The sequence below is a fragment of the Trematomus bernacchii genome, unplaced genomic scaffold, assembly GCF_902827165.1.
Source record: "Trematomus bernacchii unplaced genomic scaffold, fTreBer1.1, whole genome shotgun sequence".
Classification (NCBI taxonomy): Eukaryota; Metazoa; Chordata; class Actinopteri; order Perciformes; family Nototheniidae; genus Trematomus; species Trematomus bernacchii.
Genome location: NW_022987577.1, coordinates 505,105 through 523,685, shown reverse-complemented (window position 1 = coordinate 523,685; position 18,581 = coordinate 505,105). Strand labels below are relative to the sequence as shown.

General features: G+C 40.0%; 2 protein-coding genes across 2 annotated transcripts; both read right to left on the bottom strand.

Moving 5' to 3' along the window:
• Positions 1-4,720: 4,720 nt before the first annotated feature.
• Positions 4,721-7,817, bottom strand: LOC117479800 (transmembrane emp24 domain-containing protein 6-like). Its single transcript, XM_034126884.1, has 4 exons — positions 7,614-7,817; positions 6,675-6,801; positions 5,918-6,069; positions 4,721-5,040 (listed from the first exon to the last, which is right to left on the bottom strand). The coding sequence occupies exons 1-4, from the start codon at positions 7,815-7,817 to the stop codon at positions 4,819-4,821; spliced, it is 705 nt and encodes a 234-aa protein (XP_033982775.1). The 3' UTR covers positions 4,721-4,818.
• A 2,695-nt stretch (positions 7,818-10,512) lies between these two features.
• On the bottom strand, positions 10,513-16,395 carry LOC117479810 (transmembrane emp24 domain-containing protein 6-like). The gene is made up of 4 exons (XM_034126902.1): positions 16,012-16,395; positions 14,781-14,907; positions 11,993-12,168; positions 10,513-10,935 (listed from the first exon to the last, which is right to left on the bottom strand). The coding sequence occupies exons 1-4, from the start codon at positions 16,216-16,218 to the stop codon at positions 10,702-10,704; spliced, it is 744 nt and encodes a 247-aa protein (XP_033982793.1). The 5' UTR covers positions 16,219-16,395; the 3' UTR covers positions 10,513-10,701.
• Between the last annotated feature and the right edge of the window lie 2,186 nt (positions 16,396-18,581).

Genomic DNA, 18,581 nt, shown 5'->3' with positions numbered 1-18,581 from the left:
TTAAAATAAAAATTGTGCCACAGTGAGGTGAATTTATGTAACCGGTGTCGATTAGCGGTGTCTGCGTTGTGTTTAATTGAAGGATGAGACCCGAGCATACCGTTGAGCCGATCTCCGTTTATTCACTGACTGACAACAGATATATAACGATCAGCAGTTATTACATTAGTTTTCCCTCACACTGACTCCTCTCACGTGGAACACTTTCTCAAAAAGGGAAGAGGAAAACGTGAGGGACACAAAACAAAGAGGGGAAGTCCCCATAAAAAATAATCTTCTGTGTACAGAGACTGAATTTAGGATGTTTCGCCAACTTATTTCAGATTGTTAGGTATTTAACGTTTAATAAATGAAGAATTAAATACAAAACAAAGAATAGGAATAGCGCAAACTGTCAGACTTCAGCTGTAGAGAGTTAGTGAATTAAAAATGTCTGGTTATTATTAGCTGAGATGCGTGGGCACTGGGCAGGCTCTAACCAGAGTTAGTAACAGTAAGGGGGTGAAAAGTTAGGACGATTCTAAGGGCCCGTAACTGCAGGGGCCCAAACTATTTTAGAACATTAAGAAAAAAATGTTTAAGTAACCTTTCATCATTCATCAATAATTAACATTAATAGAACGTTATATTGATAATGTACTCACTAAACGTATGATTCATTTAACTTATTTTCTTCCAAAAGTTAATTATCCAAAGCCTCTGTACACTCCCTTTTATTTACATGTAATGGTTTGGTCCCGCCTCCAAACACGGTGGGCACCAGCACTTTCTAGCAGAGAGTGAGAGCAGGGCCGTCCCTGGCAAACTTGAGGCCCCACGCAAAGTTATATGATGAGGCCCTCTGTTTCGTGAGCGTCGACGAGAGGGGGGGGGGGGGGGGGGCAGGCGGGTGTTAGTGGAGCCTCCCACGTGCGAAACCGTGCCGCGCCACACTAATTGCGCCGCATAAGCGCAGTTTAGGCTCCCTCCGCAAGATGAGGCCCAACGCAGTCTGCGTGATCTTCCTGTATGGAGGGACGGCCCTGAGTGAGAGCATGTGAGAAGGGATGCCAGTACGTGTGTACCATGTCTCAACAACTCACAAAGTCAGGCTTTCAAAAAAGAAAAGAAAGGAGAGAAAGACAAGAGAGAGGGACTAAAGGGCGACAGCATGTCACCCAGTCTTTCAAAAGAAAAGGTGGGTGTGTTCCATGAGTGGTGGAAATTAGTCTGTTAGTTAAGAGTAGTCCATTGTCAGTGGCGACTGGTCATTAGGGGCAGGTGGGGCACAGCCCCACCTAGTGTCAGCAGAAAGTATTACACATAATGATTACAAAAAATGCAAAGAGATGCAAAAAAAGAAATTAAAAAAAATATAAAATATATTTTAAGGTCATGTTTAATCATCTGATTCGTCTGTACATTGCTGTTTTAGTCCGTGTTCTTCTAATTAGTGTCTACAGTGTGTGCCTATTGAACTGTTTAGAGCCATGTGGGACAAAACCTGATCATGCCCCTCCCTCTCACTGTCAAAGTGAACGGTGACTGTAAAAACTACACTGCGCATGCTCAGAGTATTTTTCAATGTAATGTGTGTGGCAAAAAAAAAAAGACCATAGGGGCACGGAGCTACCATCCCCACCATACGTCATCTCACATCATTCAGAGCTGATTGGCTGTAAGTACGTGTGCCGCGAAAAGTGTGGTGTGTGAAGAGGAGACGAGAGAGCTGCAGTGACGCGTCCTAAAACCAGGAAGTAAGCTGCAAAAAAGCAATGAGATTTCTCCATAGGATTTTAGAAAATAGCTCGAAATAAGATCTGTGGGAAACGTACCTGTATGCACGTTTTGTTCAGCCGGATAACATCCACATGTCTACCCTACTTTTATCATTTTTTTATCATAAATCTATCGATTAGATTTATGATAGACTTTTGAAACTACAAGAAGATAAGGAGGACTTTTACAAAAAAGTTATAGAAATGTTTGTCCAGAAGGATAGGCAAATGGACTTCATCTTCAAGTCAAGGTAAGACCGCAATTTTTGGAAAATGGGATCTTACTAAGAGAGAACAATTCAATATTTAAATGATAAAATTACATTTTTTGGGTATCCTTTTGTTGAACTGTCTGTTTAAAATTAATCGAAGCATCAGACTAAAAAAGCTTTTGAAAATAATATTATATTTTGATTTAGGTCAAAATATAATATTTGTAAACCTGAAGAGTCAGTGCCAGTGCCTCACCAGCCATGAACCTCACTGCACGTCACTGCAGAAGCTTATATATAGACATCTACGTTTTTTGTGCCCCACCACTTTTGTACATATAAAAACGCCACTGTCCATTGTAAATAATATTTGTAATGTTATTTTTTACTAAGCTGACATTAAGTTCTGTTAATATCTTCACAGAAAATACAGAGGTTTTTCATTTCACTGCTCTTTTAGCTGACATTTAATACATGCAGGTACATTTTTAGCAGCTATTCATACTAAATAAGTTGTCCCTCCCCCTGGTGCCAGGACCAACAGATCCATCTTTAGGCTCAGCAGCCCTGTCCCCCCAGAATGCTGAACCTGAACCAGCTTTTCTCCCAACTGAAGGAGGTGAGCAGCATTGTGTTGAATGACATGCCACTTAACATATCTGAAGGGAGACTGGAATACAACAAATATATATATATATATATCAAAACAAAAAGCTAACATCTCATTTCAATTATACATTTCAAACACAGTATTTTACCACATATTTAAGTTATATTTATTTGGATTTATGCATTCATGTTGAGAATGTTCCATTCAAAAATGTTATTATTAAAAAGGCATTTACACCATAAAAGATGGCTATTGAGATCTATTGTCAGGAATGTTAGTGTTATATCAAATAGTGAATTATACTGCAGCAGCATGTTGCATGTCTGCACAGTGTCATATTTTCACAGCTCAGTGTCAGTAAATACTGTGCAGTTAGTATTGGACTACAAGATAGATGCAAGCCTGTACAGGTAGAGTTATTTAAAGCATAAATGAGTGGGTTGGGTTCTGGAGGTGTGGTTACAGTGGTTTGTGCTTGGTTGGCGTGGTCTGTGCCTGGTGGTGGGGCCCAATGTGATATCTTTTCATGGGGCCCAAAATCCCTGGTGGCGCCCCTGGCTCTAACTAAATGTGTTTCCATTCTTGATTTCTTTTTTTGTGTTTAACAGTATGAAACATGAAAGGAAATGTTGATAAAAAGGTCATCAACTGCAGAAGAGTTTTTACAAACAGAGGCTTTTGACCTTGTTAAAAAAAAGCCTGTACATTCACTATCATGCCGGTTTAATCGGGGTCTAATCGGCAAACACCATTACATCCATCTCTGTATTTCTGGCAATAAATATATATTGTTACATCCAAACAAGTCTCTCCTGATTGAACTAAGCTAAACGACATCACTGATTCGCTCACCTCTCGTCAGTGACTTTTATAACACTTTGTTTAGCTGATGCTTTAATCAAAAGCGACACACAATAAGCATTCAATTGCCTTATGTCTTCCTCCCCTCATTCCTCTTGTCTTTGAATATTCATGCAGCAGGAAAGCAAGTTAATTACCAGAATGCATTGACTGTCACTTCTGGGAATAGATCTTATTTTGAGAGCGTGAGTTACAGGTACAAGTACAAGATCTGAGTACTTCTACTTTTACTCAAGTACAAGATCTGAGTACTTCTACTTTTACTCAAGTACAAGACCTGAGTACTTCTACTTTTACTCAAGTACAAGATCTGAGTACTTCTCCCACCTCTGTGTTTCGTTGTCCTTACATTATCCCAAATGTTTTAGGACTCTACTGAGATTGTACTAAAAAACACAACTTGTTCAAATAGAAAAGAGTAAAAGAGTAAAAACAACAAACACAGAAACACAGAAACACAGCACAGAGGTCTCTTTATCAGTAAAGTGTTTTACATAACGTTACATTTTTAACATTTAATTTAGCTGACATTTTTATAAAGCGACACAAAATACGTTCAATGACCCATGAGGATACAAATTCAAAACAGCTAGGGTTTAAGTCTCCAACTTGCAGGATCTCGTGTGTTTTCCAAACATGAATCAATTAAAGGTCCCCTATTATGCAAATCCTCTTCTTCATGTCTCTTCTACATCAACATGTGTCCCCTCTTCTTCATGTCTCTTCTTCATCAACATGTGTCCCCTCTTCTTCATGTCTCTTCTACATCAACATGTGTCCCCTCTTCTTCATGTCTCTTCTTCATCAACATGTGTCCCCTCTTCTTCATGTCTCCTCTACATCAACATGTGTCCCCTCTGTGTAAAGAGACTCTGAAAGTTTCAGGAACAAAGATTCTCTCTCTTTTTGTCCTGATCCATTTCTATAAAAACCTGTCTGAAAATTAGCTGATCAGATTTTGGTCACTTTATGATGTCATCACGATGTTTTGTCTTGTGTAACCATTAGCCAATCAGCAACCAAGGTAACCCCCCACCCCCTCCTTATCACCTGAATCTCCTCCTAGAGCACCATTGAGTTCTTTTTAACCAGATGTCTCTCAGAGGGGCGTGGGGAGGGGCTCCTTATTTTCATCTAAAGTAACAGACAGAGAATCAGCACTTTGGAAACAGGGCTGAAACAGAGGGGATTATGGGTAATGCTGCAATGATCTGTTTGGTGTTTCAGCCAACCAGAGACAGGCTCTGTATATATCTGAGACCTGTGATATATTGATGAGAAACAGTATAATAGGGGACCTTTAAAGTCTGATCTAACAAGTAGAAATCATGCAAAGGGGTTGAAGCAGTGATTTAGGAGAAGTGTGGACGTTCTGCTCTCAGCATCTCGGTCCGCCGGAGTTCGTTTTGAAGAGTCTTTTGATGGCGAAGAGCTGCAGATATCCAGAAACGATGATGACGAGGCTTTGTGTCGCCGACCACCAGGTGACGTAGTTGAAGATGGACTGCAGGAGGTAGTGGTCTTTCCCTTTCCTCATGCGGGCGAAGTTGTAATGACGCCACATGTGGAAGATCTGATTCTGGAGCTTCTGCACACTCTCCTAAAACCAAACATGGTATATATTGTCGTAGCATGAAAAATCAGTAAATCAGCCATTTCAAACCGTTTGCCCCCTTTTTCTATCAAAAAGATCCCTGACAACCCCTGACTTAGAGACATATTTGAATGATATTGAAGGTACAATTAACCCAAAAAGTGAATCCAATAGCTGCAGGTAGTTTCTTAAACGAGCGATTTGGATTAAGTTTGAGCATATTATTCCGGGTAATATCGTGTCAGAGATAAGTTTTTTTTGTATTTAGTGTTTCTACTGTGACATGTCTCCATGCTTTAATGTTCAAAAAGCTCTTTATTTTTCTCATACTGCCTGTGCTGCAGCACCTCTTTTCACCCTCTGTCTGAAACCAGAGCCCAGTCTGCTCTGATTGCAGGACAGCAGAAAGCTTGCACATCTTCCGGCGCAGACTGAAAACTCATCTCTTTCGACTCCACTTCGAGCGATAGAATTACTAACAGAGAACTGCTAACAGAGCACTTATATACTAATAAAGGACTGGCTTATCTAAAGCCAGTTGAGTAGCACTTGAAATGTTTTGGCTCTATGAAACCTGATGTACTTATATGATTCTGTTTTCTTCAAGTTTGTATCTTCCTGGTCGAATGCACTTATTGTAAGTCGCTTTGGATAAAAGCGTCAGCTAAATGTAATGTAATGTAATGTAATGTAATGATTGGTTAGCTGGCCGGCTCTGTTGTGATTGGTCAACCACTTAGAGATGTCCCACATCCCCTTAGCCTATCACGTACAATGTGTCGGAGCGCTAGCCAATAGGAGCATGGAAGCTTGTTTGCGGAGTTAAATTGATTGGAGCATGCCAAACAAAATGAAGTACAAAATCCCGAACTGACTTAAATACCTCAATACCGGCCAAAGTGTTGTTGAGGACTATTTCCCCTTCCTCCGTCTCCATCTTCATCTTCTCGAAGCCTTCGTAGATGACGCCAAAGTTCAGGAACACCCTGATGGCTCCGAACTGGTTGTGGTTCCTGAGACACATCCGGTAAAAACCTGATGGGAGGAATCTGTGATTAGCTTCAGAGACTTCTAAATGTAATTCTTGCTTGTAAAACAAATAATGCCGTGCTTGTTGGTATGTGCTTGTAGAGCTGATTCCTGGGTTTGGAATGTAATCTTTCTGTAGCAATGCAGACACGCCCTCTTATATATATTTATCATTTATTTATGACACGGATAGACGTGTTATATTTTAAAAGGAATGAGCAGTGACCGTGCCATAGTTTCCTTTATAGCCTAACGTTAGCCGCCTTTAGCTTAGCGGTGGTGACGTGAAGTCATGTGACCATGCTGTAGTTCCTTTATAGCCCAACATTAGCCGCCTTTAGCTTAGCGGTGGTGACGTGAAGTCATGTGACCGTGCTGTAGTTCCTTTATAGCCCAACATTAGCCACCGTTAGCTTAGCGGTGGTGACGTGAAGTCATGTGACCGTGCTGTAGTTCCTTTATAGCCCAATATTAGCCGCCTTTAGCTTAGCGGTGGTTACGTGAAGTCATGTGACCGTGCTGTAGTTCCTTTATTTTGTAGTAGTCTTTAACTGGATGCTGTGATACACACGTCTGTCAGTATAGTATGACATTTTTTCTGATGGTCCTACCTGTCACCTCGGTCTGGAAGTTCATTTGACCGACGGGGGCGTTTTCAGAAACCATGAGGTCGCCCTGCGGTGAGTTTACCGTCACAAACAGCCGGTGATCGATGGCTATCCCCGTCACCCACTGCACCTGAGAGCACATATTAAACAAGTCCACAAGTTGTATTCAGAGCCTTTGAAGTACAAGTACAAATACAGCAATGTGGACTTTTTTGCACTACTTTTTATTTTGTATTTTTGTATTTTATTATATATGTTGCATTGTTGGAGGAGCTCAGGTCAGAATAATTTAATTGCCATTTCTACACTGTAGCTTTGTGCATATGACAATAAAACCTTCGAATCTTGGTGTATTTCCACTTTATGCTATAAAATTCTTCCACTTTTACTCCACCAGGTTGTTGACATCCTAATACACAAGTTCCAATAATTAAAGTACATTGTTATGCTAATCCTTTTGTATTTCACCTTGAATGACTTTTTACTTTTTGACATGTTATCAGTATTTCTGCCGGTATGGGAACACTGATCCTGATCACATGTTTCAAAGTCAAACCGGTTCACCTTGACAGTCAGAGTGATAAGCCTGGAGATATTCAGATATTAAACTAAAGTACAAATAGAAATACCACAAGTAAATGTTACATTAAAAGTCCTGCATTCAGTCTCTTAAGTACAATTACAATGTATCAGCATCCACATGTACTTAAAGTAAAAGTACACACAGTAATTTGCACTAGAGTAAATGTACCAAGTTCAGTTATTATGCTCCAAATATCTGGAACAAACTCCCTGAAATTATTATGTTAATTTGCAACTAGTTGATGTTGAATAAGTGTACCTTAAGATAAAGTGTTATCGTATATTTTGTACTTTTAATGCTCAATAAAATATATTTAAAAAAAACAGTCATTAGTGCAGGTTAATGGTAAAAGCTCTCACCAGGTAGGACAGGTAGAAGCTTCCACTCTGGTGTGCAAAGTGCCAGAAACACTCCTCTCCTGCAGCTAGAACCTCCACAGCAAAGTCATATTTGTCGGATCCTTTGAATAACCCTACGTCGGACTCGTGGAGCGACGGCTCTGACTTCCTGCTCCAGACACTCTGAGAGATCAACGCTAACAGAAGAGCAGTGATGAACAACATGACTGCAGAAAACTGTGGAGCAGTTGCTGCGAACACTCAGATATCAGCTGAGAAAAAAGAATTATTAACCATATACAAACACTTGATAACATATCAAAGAAAGCACAATCACAGACGGTGATTATATTATGTTAGATATATTATATACAATGTGGGGGAAACTTCTGTGTAGCAATGCAGTGGGAGTCACCGACTCAGGAAGGAGACACGGTGAGAGTTGGAGCTTTGATGTCAAACACTGATGGGTTTATTCAGAGTATCGGCCGGAGGATTCACATCACAAGTCACGAGTCAGAGGTTCTGACTTCACGGGAGAGTTGCCACGTCAATTCTGAAGAGCCTCTCTCTATGCTAGACCTTTTAACTGGTTCACAGAGAGAAATCAACATCTCTGAAGGAGTAGACTAAACAGCTGGGAACACTGAACCACCTGCGTCCGACACTCATGGCCTCAAAGATTTCACACCTTAGAGTCCACAAACACCGATAAGGAAGTGCCTCAGTGTTCTCACAACAATTACCATTCGTGCCAGACAAGTTGACCGGTCACAAACTGGTAACAACAACACATATGGCACCAATGCCTTTCCTTAAAGGAGATAACAGACGTCAGAGTATATCATAAAACATCACAGAGCAAAAGGTTAGATATCTAGAAGAATTATTCCTTAACATACAACATATTGAAATGCAATATGTGCAACTGGTAAAGGAAGAGCTTATTTTAAAATACTTGCCGCTGCCTTTTATTAAATCAAATAATTATTAATATCTTACACATATCTGTAACTTTTATTTTTGTATTTTATACCCATCATATTCTATTCAAGCCTTTTTAAATGTCTATTCTATCGCTCTTCAACGTCTGTTTTAAGAAACAATGTTTATGGCATTTTATTATAACCGGAACAACGTTTTTTAATGTTATTGTGAACCCTTGTTGTTGAAATGTGATGTATGACTAAACGTATTACTAATTACTACATTATTTAATGCATCAAAGATCACTGTGGAGCAGCTGCTGCTAACGCTCAGATATCAGCGGACAAAAGAATGATTAACCATTTACAAATGCCTGATAACATATCAGAGAAAGCACAATCCTGCACGCTGTTTGTTCCAGGTTTCATGAAAGTCATTCAGTGATTAGTTCATATCATTGCAAGTACAATTTCTATATCTCAATGCCATACGCTTGACAACATATTTCAATCAGGAGAGATTTGTTTTGATGTAACAATATATATGTATTGCCAAGAATACACAGATGTTTGGAGTAGTCCCGGACGACATTGTCCTTTCCAGACATTATTCAAACGCTTTTGCTTCCCTAATTGTTAGGCGACGTATACTTATGAGGTGGAAGCTGGAGGCGTCTCACACTCATGTCCAGTGGGTGACAGAGCTTATGTAGTTTCTACACATGGAGAAAATAAAGTGTACTTTGGGTGGCTCCACTCGTACATTTTATAGGACATGGCAACCATTTTTAACGTACATGGAAAGTTTGAAACCGTGTACTCTTCCCTAACTGACCAACCTTTTTATGTGTGTTGTTGTTTTGTGCTGTGATTTCAACCATTTGTTTGTCTATCATTTTAAATGTTTTTGTACTATTAATGTTTTAAAAAGGGGATACAAACATGGACAACCTGCACACCTGTTTTTTTTTGGTCTGGACGTAGATTATTCCATTAGTACAATATAAACTTCTCGCTATAAATGTAATCAAAAAGCATTTTAACGGCCAAACTATCCTACAATTTAGGATTCAAAAGAAATCGGGTGTCGGCCATTATTTTTTTTCTCACTGGGAAAGTTTGCGATCACGTGACACGGACACTGGTCATTAGACATGAATAGGAACAAATATTGTATCCATGTCACATCTTGAGAGGGTTATTTGTGAATATACTACGTTTTGCCGTGTGGACCAACGTTTTTTTGTGAGACTGGGTGGAGTATCATTTAGGAGGGGGAAACTGAGGGGGTCTAGACTCTGGTGGTGATGATGAAGGCATGAAGGGATTGATGGAGGTCTGAAGAGGAGAGGTTTCAGCTTGACCCTGGATTTGGAGGACGGCTGCGTTGAGTTACCTGCAAGCCAATCTAACTTTATTTATATAGCACATTTAAAAACAACAGAGTTGACCAAAGTGCTGTGCATCAATAGATGTATAAAAAGCAGCAGAAATACATTTAGACAAAACCGATAGGACAAAAAACTAATGTAAAAACACGAGACAATAAAACCATACTTATAGCCACAGACTGAAAAAACTCTCCTACATGATGTAGAAACAATATAAAACACAAGAAAATAAAAACAACCCAATTTAAAAGCACAGAATGACAGCTGTCAGGAGGGGGAGAGCAGATTTAAAGGTTGCACACTGCGCTTTGATTGGCTTGTGGGAATAGAGACGAAGGGGGAGTGAACGCCCCCCGATCGCTGATTGGAGTGAGATGGAAATATGTGAATGACTGGATATAAAGACGGTCTTCCTGGTTGAACTTGAGCTTCATATAAGAAACCACAAGGGAGAGAAAACCCCAACAACTGAACTTTAGCCTCTGCAGACCATTTACATGCACACAAACCTATAAGAGGAAACCCCAAAAGCATAATAGGGCCTCTTTAAGCAAAGGGAAGGCAACAAAATGTGTACAAAACATCACAAACGGCTCACGTATGTATTTTTATCAAGTTTATTCGTGCTTTGTAAAGAAGTAGAAGTAGATAAACACCAGAACTACACTTAAACCGGTTTACAGTAAATACATTAAGACCTGGGTTCTCTTTTTTTATGGATGCAGTTATCTGATAGTTATCTTAAATACAAAAGAACCTTTTAGATGACAGATCTGTTGTTTCGTGCCTCTGTCAGCAGCGAGGCTTCTCCTCCTTGGTGCCGCTCTTGGTGATGAAGAGTCTCTTGAGGAAGAGGAGCTGCAGGTAGCCCGAGGTGACGATGAGGAGGCTGAGGAAGAGCGACCACCAGGTGACGTACTGCGAGTTGGACAGCAGCAGGAAGAAGTCTGCGCTCTTCCTCATGCGGCCGAAGTTGTAGTAGCGGAACATGTGGAAGACGTGGTTCTCCAATTTGTGAGTCGCACCCTGCAACAAATATTACAGGTATTACTGCTGCTGTCATTAGAACTACAAACATGTTGGGCTATAAAGGAACTACAGCACGGTCACATGACTTCACGTCACCACCGCTAAGCTAAAGGTGGCTAATGTTGGGCTATAAAGGAACTACAGCACGGTCACATGACTTCACGTCACCACCGCTAAGCTAAAGGTGGCTAATGTTGGGCTATAAAGGAACTACAGCACGGTCACATGACTTCACGTCACCACCGCTAAGCTAAAGGTGGCTAATGTTAGGCTATAAAGGAACTACAGCACAGTCACATGACTTCACGTCACCACCGCTAAGCTAAAGGTGGCTAATGTTGGGCTATAAAGGAACTACAGCACGGTCACATGACTTCACGTCCCCACCGCTAAGCTAAAGGTGGCTAATGTTGGGCTATAAAGGAACTATAGCTCGGTCACATGACTTCACGTCACCACCGCTAAGCTAAAGGAGGCTAATGTTGGGCTATAAAGGAACTACAGCACGGTCACATGACTTCACGTCACCACCACTAAGCTAAAGGAGGCTAATGTTGGGCTATAAAGGAACTACAGCACGGTCACATGACTTCACGTCACCACCGCTAAGCTAAAGGAGGCTAATTTTGGGCTATAAAGGAACTACAGCACGGACACATGACTTCACGTCACCACCGCTAAGCTAAAGGTGGCTAATGTTGGGCTATAAAGGAACTACAGCACGGTCACATGACTTCACGTCACCACCGCTAAGCTAAAGGAGGCTAATGTTGGGCTATAAAGGAACTACAGCACGGTCACATGACTTCACGTCACCACCACTAAGCTAAAGGAGGCTAATGTTGGGCTATAAAGGAACTACAGCACGGTCACATGACTTCACGTCACCACCGCTAAGCTAAAGGCGGCTAATTTTGGGCTATAAAGGAACTACAGCACTATAGTACTATTTGTGTCTGTGTGTGTGTGTGTATGTGTATGTGTATGTGTATGTGTATGTGTATGTGTATGTGTATGTGTATGTGTATGTGTGTGTGTGTGTGTGTGTGTGTACCTCTATGACACTCAGTGTGTTGTTGAGGTCTTTGCTGGCCTCCTCTTTCTTCTTCTTCTTTTCCTCTTTGGTCTTGTCGGGGTCTTTGTATCCGTCGTAGTAAACGCCGAAGCTGAGGAACACCTGCATGGTGCCGAAGTGGTTGTGGAAGTTGCTGAAACACATCTGATAGAAACCTGTAGAGACATAACATTATATAAGATATATTATGTATAAAATATTGAAATGATTCTTCAGTCAAAGTGATAGCCTTAATGCTGCACCTGGTAAAGGAAGGGCTTGTTCTTAAAATACTTGCTGCTGTCTTTTATTAAATCAAAGAATTATTATTATCCTACACAGCACTGCAACTTTTATTCTTTATTATGTATTTTATACTTCTCATTTTCTATTTTAGCCTTTTTAAATGTCTATTCTATGTCTCTTTAACGTCTGTTTTATGTGTATTATAACTGGAACAACTTTTTTGTATGTCATTGTGAAGCCTTGTTGTTGAAATGTGATGTATAAATAAACATGCCTTGTCTTAATCTATACACTAATCAATAATGTTCTTTATTAATCCATAAAAAAACCTAAACATGGATTTGTTCTGCAGATTAACAAAAAATCAGACATAGTTTAGTGGAGTAAAAAGAAACAAATCTGCCTCAAAAAAGTATTGAAGTGAAAGAATAGGAAGCAGAAAATGGAGATACTCAAATAAACCTTGACGTTATATTTAAGTATAATATAGGATTTCCTTTATTTACTTTATTGATCCCACATTGGGACAGTGTTTCTCTGTCACATCAGCATGTTAAAAAAGGCATTGCACATCATTGAATAACTAGAGAATGCAATTCCTGAAGAAATTGCTAGTGGGAATGCTTTATGCTGAAAATCTGACGCTAAACTGCTATGCTGAAATGTAATGTGTAAGAAGAAAGTGAAGAATTTAGATTGAAATGATACATGAACACTGGGGGCTTGAATGTGTGATGAGAGAAGAAAAAAAAGTAAAAAGGCTTGGAAAAGCAGCAGAATATTTGAAATGCAAACTTTTGAACTAACTTGATGGCGAATGATTTGTCGCCATGCCAACGGCATTTGATGACATCCCATAATACGCTTAGATGCTTTTATGGCTGCATCATTACCAAACCTGTGAAGTTTTGGGCCATTTGGAGCATTTTCACTGAAGTTATGAGAAAACCGTGTTTCATGGCGGGCATTGTGTTGCCATGGCAACGGCATGTCCCGTAGATGTCTTCACGGCTGGACTGTTAGCACACATGTGAAGTTTTAGCACTTTTTGACACTTTTCATAGGAGTTAAAGCAATATTGTGTTTTATTGCAAGGGATGCGTTGCCATGGCAACAGCTTTTGAGGAAAACTCACTAATGGTATATAGACATGTTGAGTGCTGGACCATTAACTGTCATCTGAAGTGTGGTGGTGTTTGGATCATTTGCATAGGTATCACGACAACATCGTGTTTTATGGCGAGGGATGCGTTTCCATGGAAACAGCCTATGGTGAGATCTCAGATTTGGCGTAGAGCTGTTGAGGCATGGACCGGTGATATACAAGCGAAGTTTGGGGACGATCGGACCGTGTCCATTGGAGTTACATCGACATCGTGTTTCACTGTGTTTCACTGACTGCTGTCAGTTGGAGTGATGACATCATCGTGTTCCATTACACAGGTGTTTATAGTTGAGCTAACGAGCTATGAAAAGATCAAAGGTTTGCATTGTTCTGAATGAGAGATGAACCTCTTACATGTGAACGTTTTGTGGAAGAACGATAACAGATATCTGTGAAATTTCAAAACGTGAAGCATGTCAAGGAAGTTGAGTATCTGAAGTGTAATTTTTGTGTACTTTCGAGTTAATAATGTGACCTTTTTGGCAGTTTAACTAAAGGTGTGCGGCTGCTGCTGTGAGGAAATATCTGCCTGAAATTACAATGGGCTTTAATGGAGACATGTTGAACGTTTTTGTCACTTCATGCCCTCAAGAGGCATTTTGTTTAATTATTTTTGCTTAATTATTTGTCATTTTTCAAGCTACGAGATGTTTTCCTACGTTTGTCATGAAAAATGATGTCTCAGGAATGTAGGGTTTGGGAATTATGGCAGTTTAAAAAAAAGATATGAAGGCACATTTCAAGATTTCTTACCCTCTAGCTGTGACATCACGCACTCTAGTTAATGTTAAAATCTGAAGAAAACCTCTTTAACAAGGTCTGAACAATGTTTAATATCTCTAAAAGTAAGAATCAGATTTAAAAGTTGTGTTACACGAATAATGTCAGAAAAATGTGTAACATTTTAAAGTTGGAATGAGGTTTCTGAGTGAAAGTATGAATGAACAGTTAGCAGTTGAAGTCGCATGAAGATTTGTTGAAGTCTGAAGAATATCTCCATTGACTTCAATGGTTAAAATGTGATGTATTATGGGATGTATCTCTGGAATTATGAAAGTTATGAATGATAAAAGTAATAGCAGTCGATTCCCGACCGAGCTGAACGTTTTGATGTTTGAACGGAGTTTCTGCGATGTTGAATGTGGGAGGAGAAGACGGACAAAATAATTGGACGGAATAATAATAATAAACTTTTCGTCCGTAGCATAACATATAGTGGAATGCTGTATCAGCATTCCAACTAAAACATGAAAACATGAAATATAACATAGAAAAGTTGACAGAGAAAGATACAAGTGTGTGTGTGTGTGTGTGTGTGTATGTGTGCCCGTGTGTGTGTGTGTGTGTGTGTGTGTGTGTGTGTGTGTGTGTGTCTACCTGTTTCCTCGGTCTCAAAGTTGATCTGACCCTTTGCGTCATCCACAGTCGCCATGATGAGGCTGCTGGGAGCGTTCACAGTGACGGACAGGTGCCTGTCATGGCCGACGCCCGTCACCCACTGCACCTGCACACAGACAATAACAACAACAATAATAATAACTTTATTTATACACCGCATTTCAAGCAAGATGCAGCCCAAAGTGATTTACAGAGCGAGACAAGATACATAAAGACAATAACAAAGATATCATTTACATAGCAATATTTGGCAGAAATGTGATATTCAGTATAAAATGACAACTTTGCACATGTTATGTCGCTCATAATATGATTTGCTCAAAAACTGATGCACAATTTCGATTTTGACGACCATGTGCTACCATGTGTTCAAGATTTCACGAATATATATATATATATACATTTAAAGCAAAGACGTGCCATGAAAGATGATTAAAAAAAACATACATTTTGTAAATGTATTCAGGTTAAAATGTCCACTTTGTCCATAAATATCTCACATAAAACACGTGTGCTCCCAAACTGATTGACCATTTGGATTTACTTACCCTACAACCTCTCCGTTTAAAGCTTCTCTGTGTTTAGAGAGGGCATGATGCTCATTTTAACAGTCATATTTGTGTATTTTGTGCCTCTAAAACAATAATAAAAAGCCAATCTGAAGAGGTTGTTTTGTTTTGTGCTTTTTGTGAAAGTGTGTTACTGACAGCTGTGATGAAACACCAGCTGCCTTTGAGTAATGGTTCAAATAAGACGTCCTTCTCCCTGCTCCTTTCCATTATGGTCTGAACTGCTCAAAGGCTTTTTAAAAACCTCACTTTCAGAGGCGTTAAAAGTAAAAGTAAACGTTGAAATATTCCTCTCGTGTCGAGGCCTCACCATGAAGCTCAGGTAGAATCTCTCTTCCCCATTTAAAGCTTCCCTATGTTTAGCGAGGGCATGATGCTCATTTTAAGGATCATATTTGTGTATTTTGTGCCTCTAAAACAATAATAAAAAGCCAGTCTTATTATGTTTTGCTTTTTGTGAAAGTGTGTTACTGACAGCTGTGATGAAACACCAGCTACCTTTGAGTACGGGTTAAAATAAGACGTCCTTCTCCCTGCTCCTTTCCACCATGGTCTGAACTGCTCAAAGGCTTTTTAAAAACCTCACTTTCAGAGGCTTTGAAAGTAAACGTTGAAACATTCCTCTCGTGTCGAGGCCTCACCATGAAGCTCAGGTAGAACCTCTCTCCGCGGTGAGCGAAGTGCCAGAAACACTCGAGGCCGGCGGCAGGAACCACCACGGAGAAGTCGTACTGGTCGGTTCCCCAGAACAGCTCCTGGTCCGTCATGTTTCCGTGGAAGTTTGTCTGCGGCCCGCCGAGAACCGGACCGCAAAGCACGAGGAACAAAAAGGGGATAATCCTCCACATGTCTGACAACACGAGGAGCTCCTGTCCAAATGAGGAGGTTTGCTAAAGTCTGAGTGAGGGAGGGGAGAGATGAGGAATGATTAACCAGCACCAACAAGTCAGTGGGAAAACTGGGCTGCCTCACAGGTGGGATGAAGAGGGTGTCACCTCTCCCCTCTCCTCCCCTCCCCTCTCTCCCAACAAAATCCCAGGACTAGCCCTTGTAAGCAAATGAGCTGAGTAATACTGCTCCATTTATAAAGATATATATATATAAAGGTTTCCAAGAAGAGATTAATTGAAAAAGAGAGACTGCTCCACCTACGCTATTAATTTCTACATCCATCAAATTCAAAATCTAATTTCCTTAACCTGTTAAGCCCTGAGCCTGTTTTTCAGGTCTCAGGCTCGAAAATTACATTCCCAGAACAAATGACCATATCTTTCCTTCTAAAAGGGTTAAATTAATAATCTTTTTTCTCAAAGTCATGATAAACCTGTGAGTTGGATGTAGAAAAGTCAGAATCAATATAGATGTTTTTTATTTAAAAGAAAATTCAGATTTTACATAGTAAAAAACTGTAAATGATAGTGTCCGTCCAAAAATAATTTTTTACTTATAGTGAAAACCACCCTTGGATGATGGGTTAGTAGACTAAAAGCTTTAGGAATCCAAAGTACAACATATAATAAGTACCCTGTATCAAGATTGATGCAAAACAAGTGACATTTTACCTTTTTAGAGAGATTTAGCAAAAATAAACCACTTCTGGGGTCATTTGGGTGGATTTTCCATATCTCTGGCCCCCCTTGCTCGATGTTGATGGTTGACACCTCTTTCTGACCGTTAGAGCCAATAGAATCGAAGGGGGAGTCCCCCACAGACACACGTTGTGAAGAGAAAAGGTGGGGGCTTCGCGCATGTAATTTTGCATCAGAGTGAACCTATCTCTAGCTTTGACATCTGGAAACGGAAAAGCAGTTTTAATGCTTATGGATTATCAGAAATCATTTCAAAGGGACACAGACACATTGGATTAACCTATGGATTAACTTCAGCAGTGTTTTTATCGTTTTAATGCCATTGAAGACCACTTTGGAGAGACTACAGAGCCAAGGTAAAAATGTTAGCATTTTTAGCTACCTAGCGTCACCTGTTTTGATGTCCGTTTTTGCTTATAACGTCGCAAATACGTATAATTCAGTGGTAATGTCGGTGTCAATAGATTCTGTGTCACCTCACGATGTGAATCGATGTGTTGGATGTGGTGAAAAGATAAATACCGGTGCAGTAAGGTGTTAGCATTTTTCGCTCGTTGCTAATTCAGAGGCTCAGTGTTAGCATTGTGGGTTTTCTTTTGAAAAATAAATAAAAATGATCAGTTAGATGAGTTTCTTCCAGTTACATGGATATAAAACATTCATACTTTTATTAAATGAACATGCCCTCAGACACTGTTTCCTGCAAGATGTTGCGGCAGTACCCCGGTACCGGGGTCTCTCGGGCTTAACAGGTTAAGCGTGTAATGAATATAAGTTGTTGAATTGAGAAGTGATCACAAAAAAAGGACATGTTGTGTCTTAAAGAGGCCTTATCATGCTTTTTGGGGTTTTCCCTCTCCTCTAGTGTATTCTATAGGTTTTAGTGCATGCAAATGGTTGCAAAGGCTAAATAATATTCCCATTAACATAACGGTGTGTAATTACATTTCCATTATTCTTTGTACTGCTCTGTTGATTGAACTGACTAGTAAAGTAAAGGCAAAGTAAAAACAAGAAAACCATCAAGATTGAATTTCTGCGATTCTTTATTTACGCTCAACTCACACAACATGTATAACCCAACACCATACGCTCAACTCACACAACATGTATAACCCAACACCATAGAGCGGTGCAGGGAAGACGTATTTTTGTAGGCCGACCCGGAAGGAAGCTGCTCAAGGGTTCCCTCGACAAAAATATTAATTAATATTGTAAAAAATAAGATCTGTGGAAAACGAACCTGTTTGATAAATGCACGTTTTGTTCAGCCGGATAATCTCCACATGTCTACCCTACTTTTATCATTTTTGAATCATAAATCTAATGGCCAGAAGCGAAATGCTAACGTTATGCTATAAAGGAACTACAGCCGAGTACAGCAGCACGACTTCAACTTCACGACAACTTCAGATCCATATTCAAACATACAGATTCTAAATGTTACGAGTTGAAGCGTTTGTTTGAACACTTTGCAGGAGGCAGGTTCTTGCTTTCAAGCAGAACAGGGCAAACTAACTTAGAGGAGTGTTTACGTGTTCGGCGTAATGACGTACAACGACCTCCACAACTTCTGTAGTCCTATTCAGCCACTTGGTAACAACCATCGTTTTTCAGACACG

Excerpts from the sequence above, each read along its gene's own strand:
- LOC117479810 (XM_034126902.1), bottom strand. The coding sequence starts at position 16,218 with ATGTGGAGGATTATCCCCTTTTTGTTCCTCGTGCTTTGCGGTCCGGTT. Across the intron at positions 14,908-16,011 it reads GGTTCTACCTGAGCTTCATG|GTGCAGTGGGTGACGGGCGT; the intron begins GTGAGGCCTCGA and ends GTCTGTGTGCAG. Across the intron at positions 12,169-14,780 it reads CTTTGAGACCGAGGAAACAG|GTTTCTATCAGATGTGTTTC; the intron begins GTAGACACACAC and ends ATGTCTCTACAG.
- LOC117479800 (XM_034126884.1), bottom strand. The coding sequence starts at position 7,817 with ATGTTGTTCATCACTGCTCTTCTGTTAGCGTTGATCTCTCAGAGTGTC. Across the intron at positions 6,070-6,674 it reads CTTCCAGACCGAGGTGACAG|GTTTTTACCGGATGTGTCTC; the intron begins GTAGGACCATCA and ends TCCTCCCATCAG. Across the intron at positions 5,041-5,917 it reads ACACTTTGGCCGGTATTGAG|GAGAGTGTGCAGAAGCTCCA; the intron begins GTATTTAAGTCA and ends GTTTGGTTTTAG.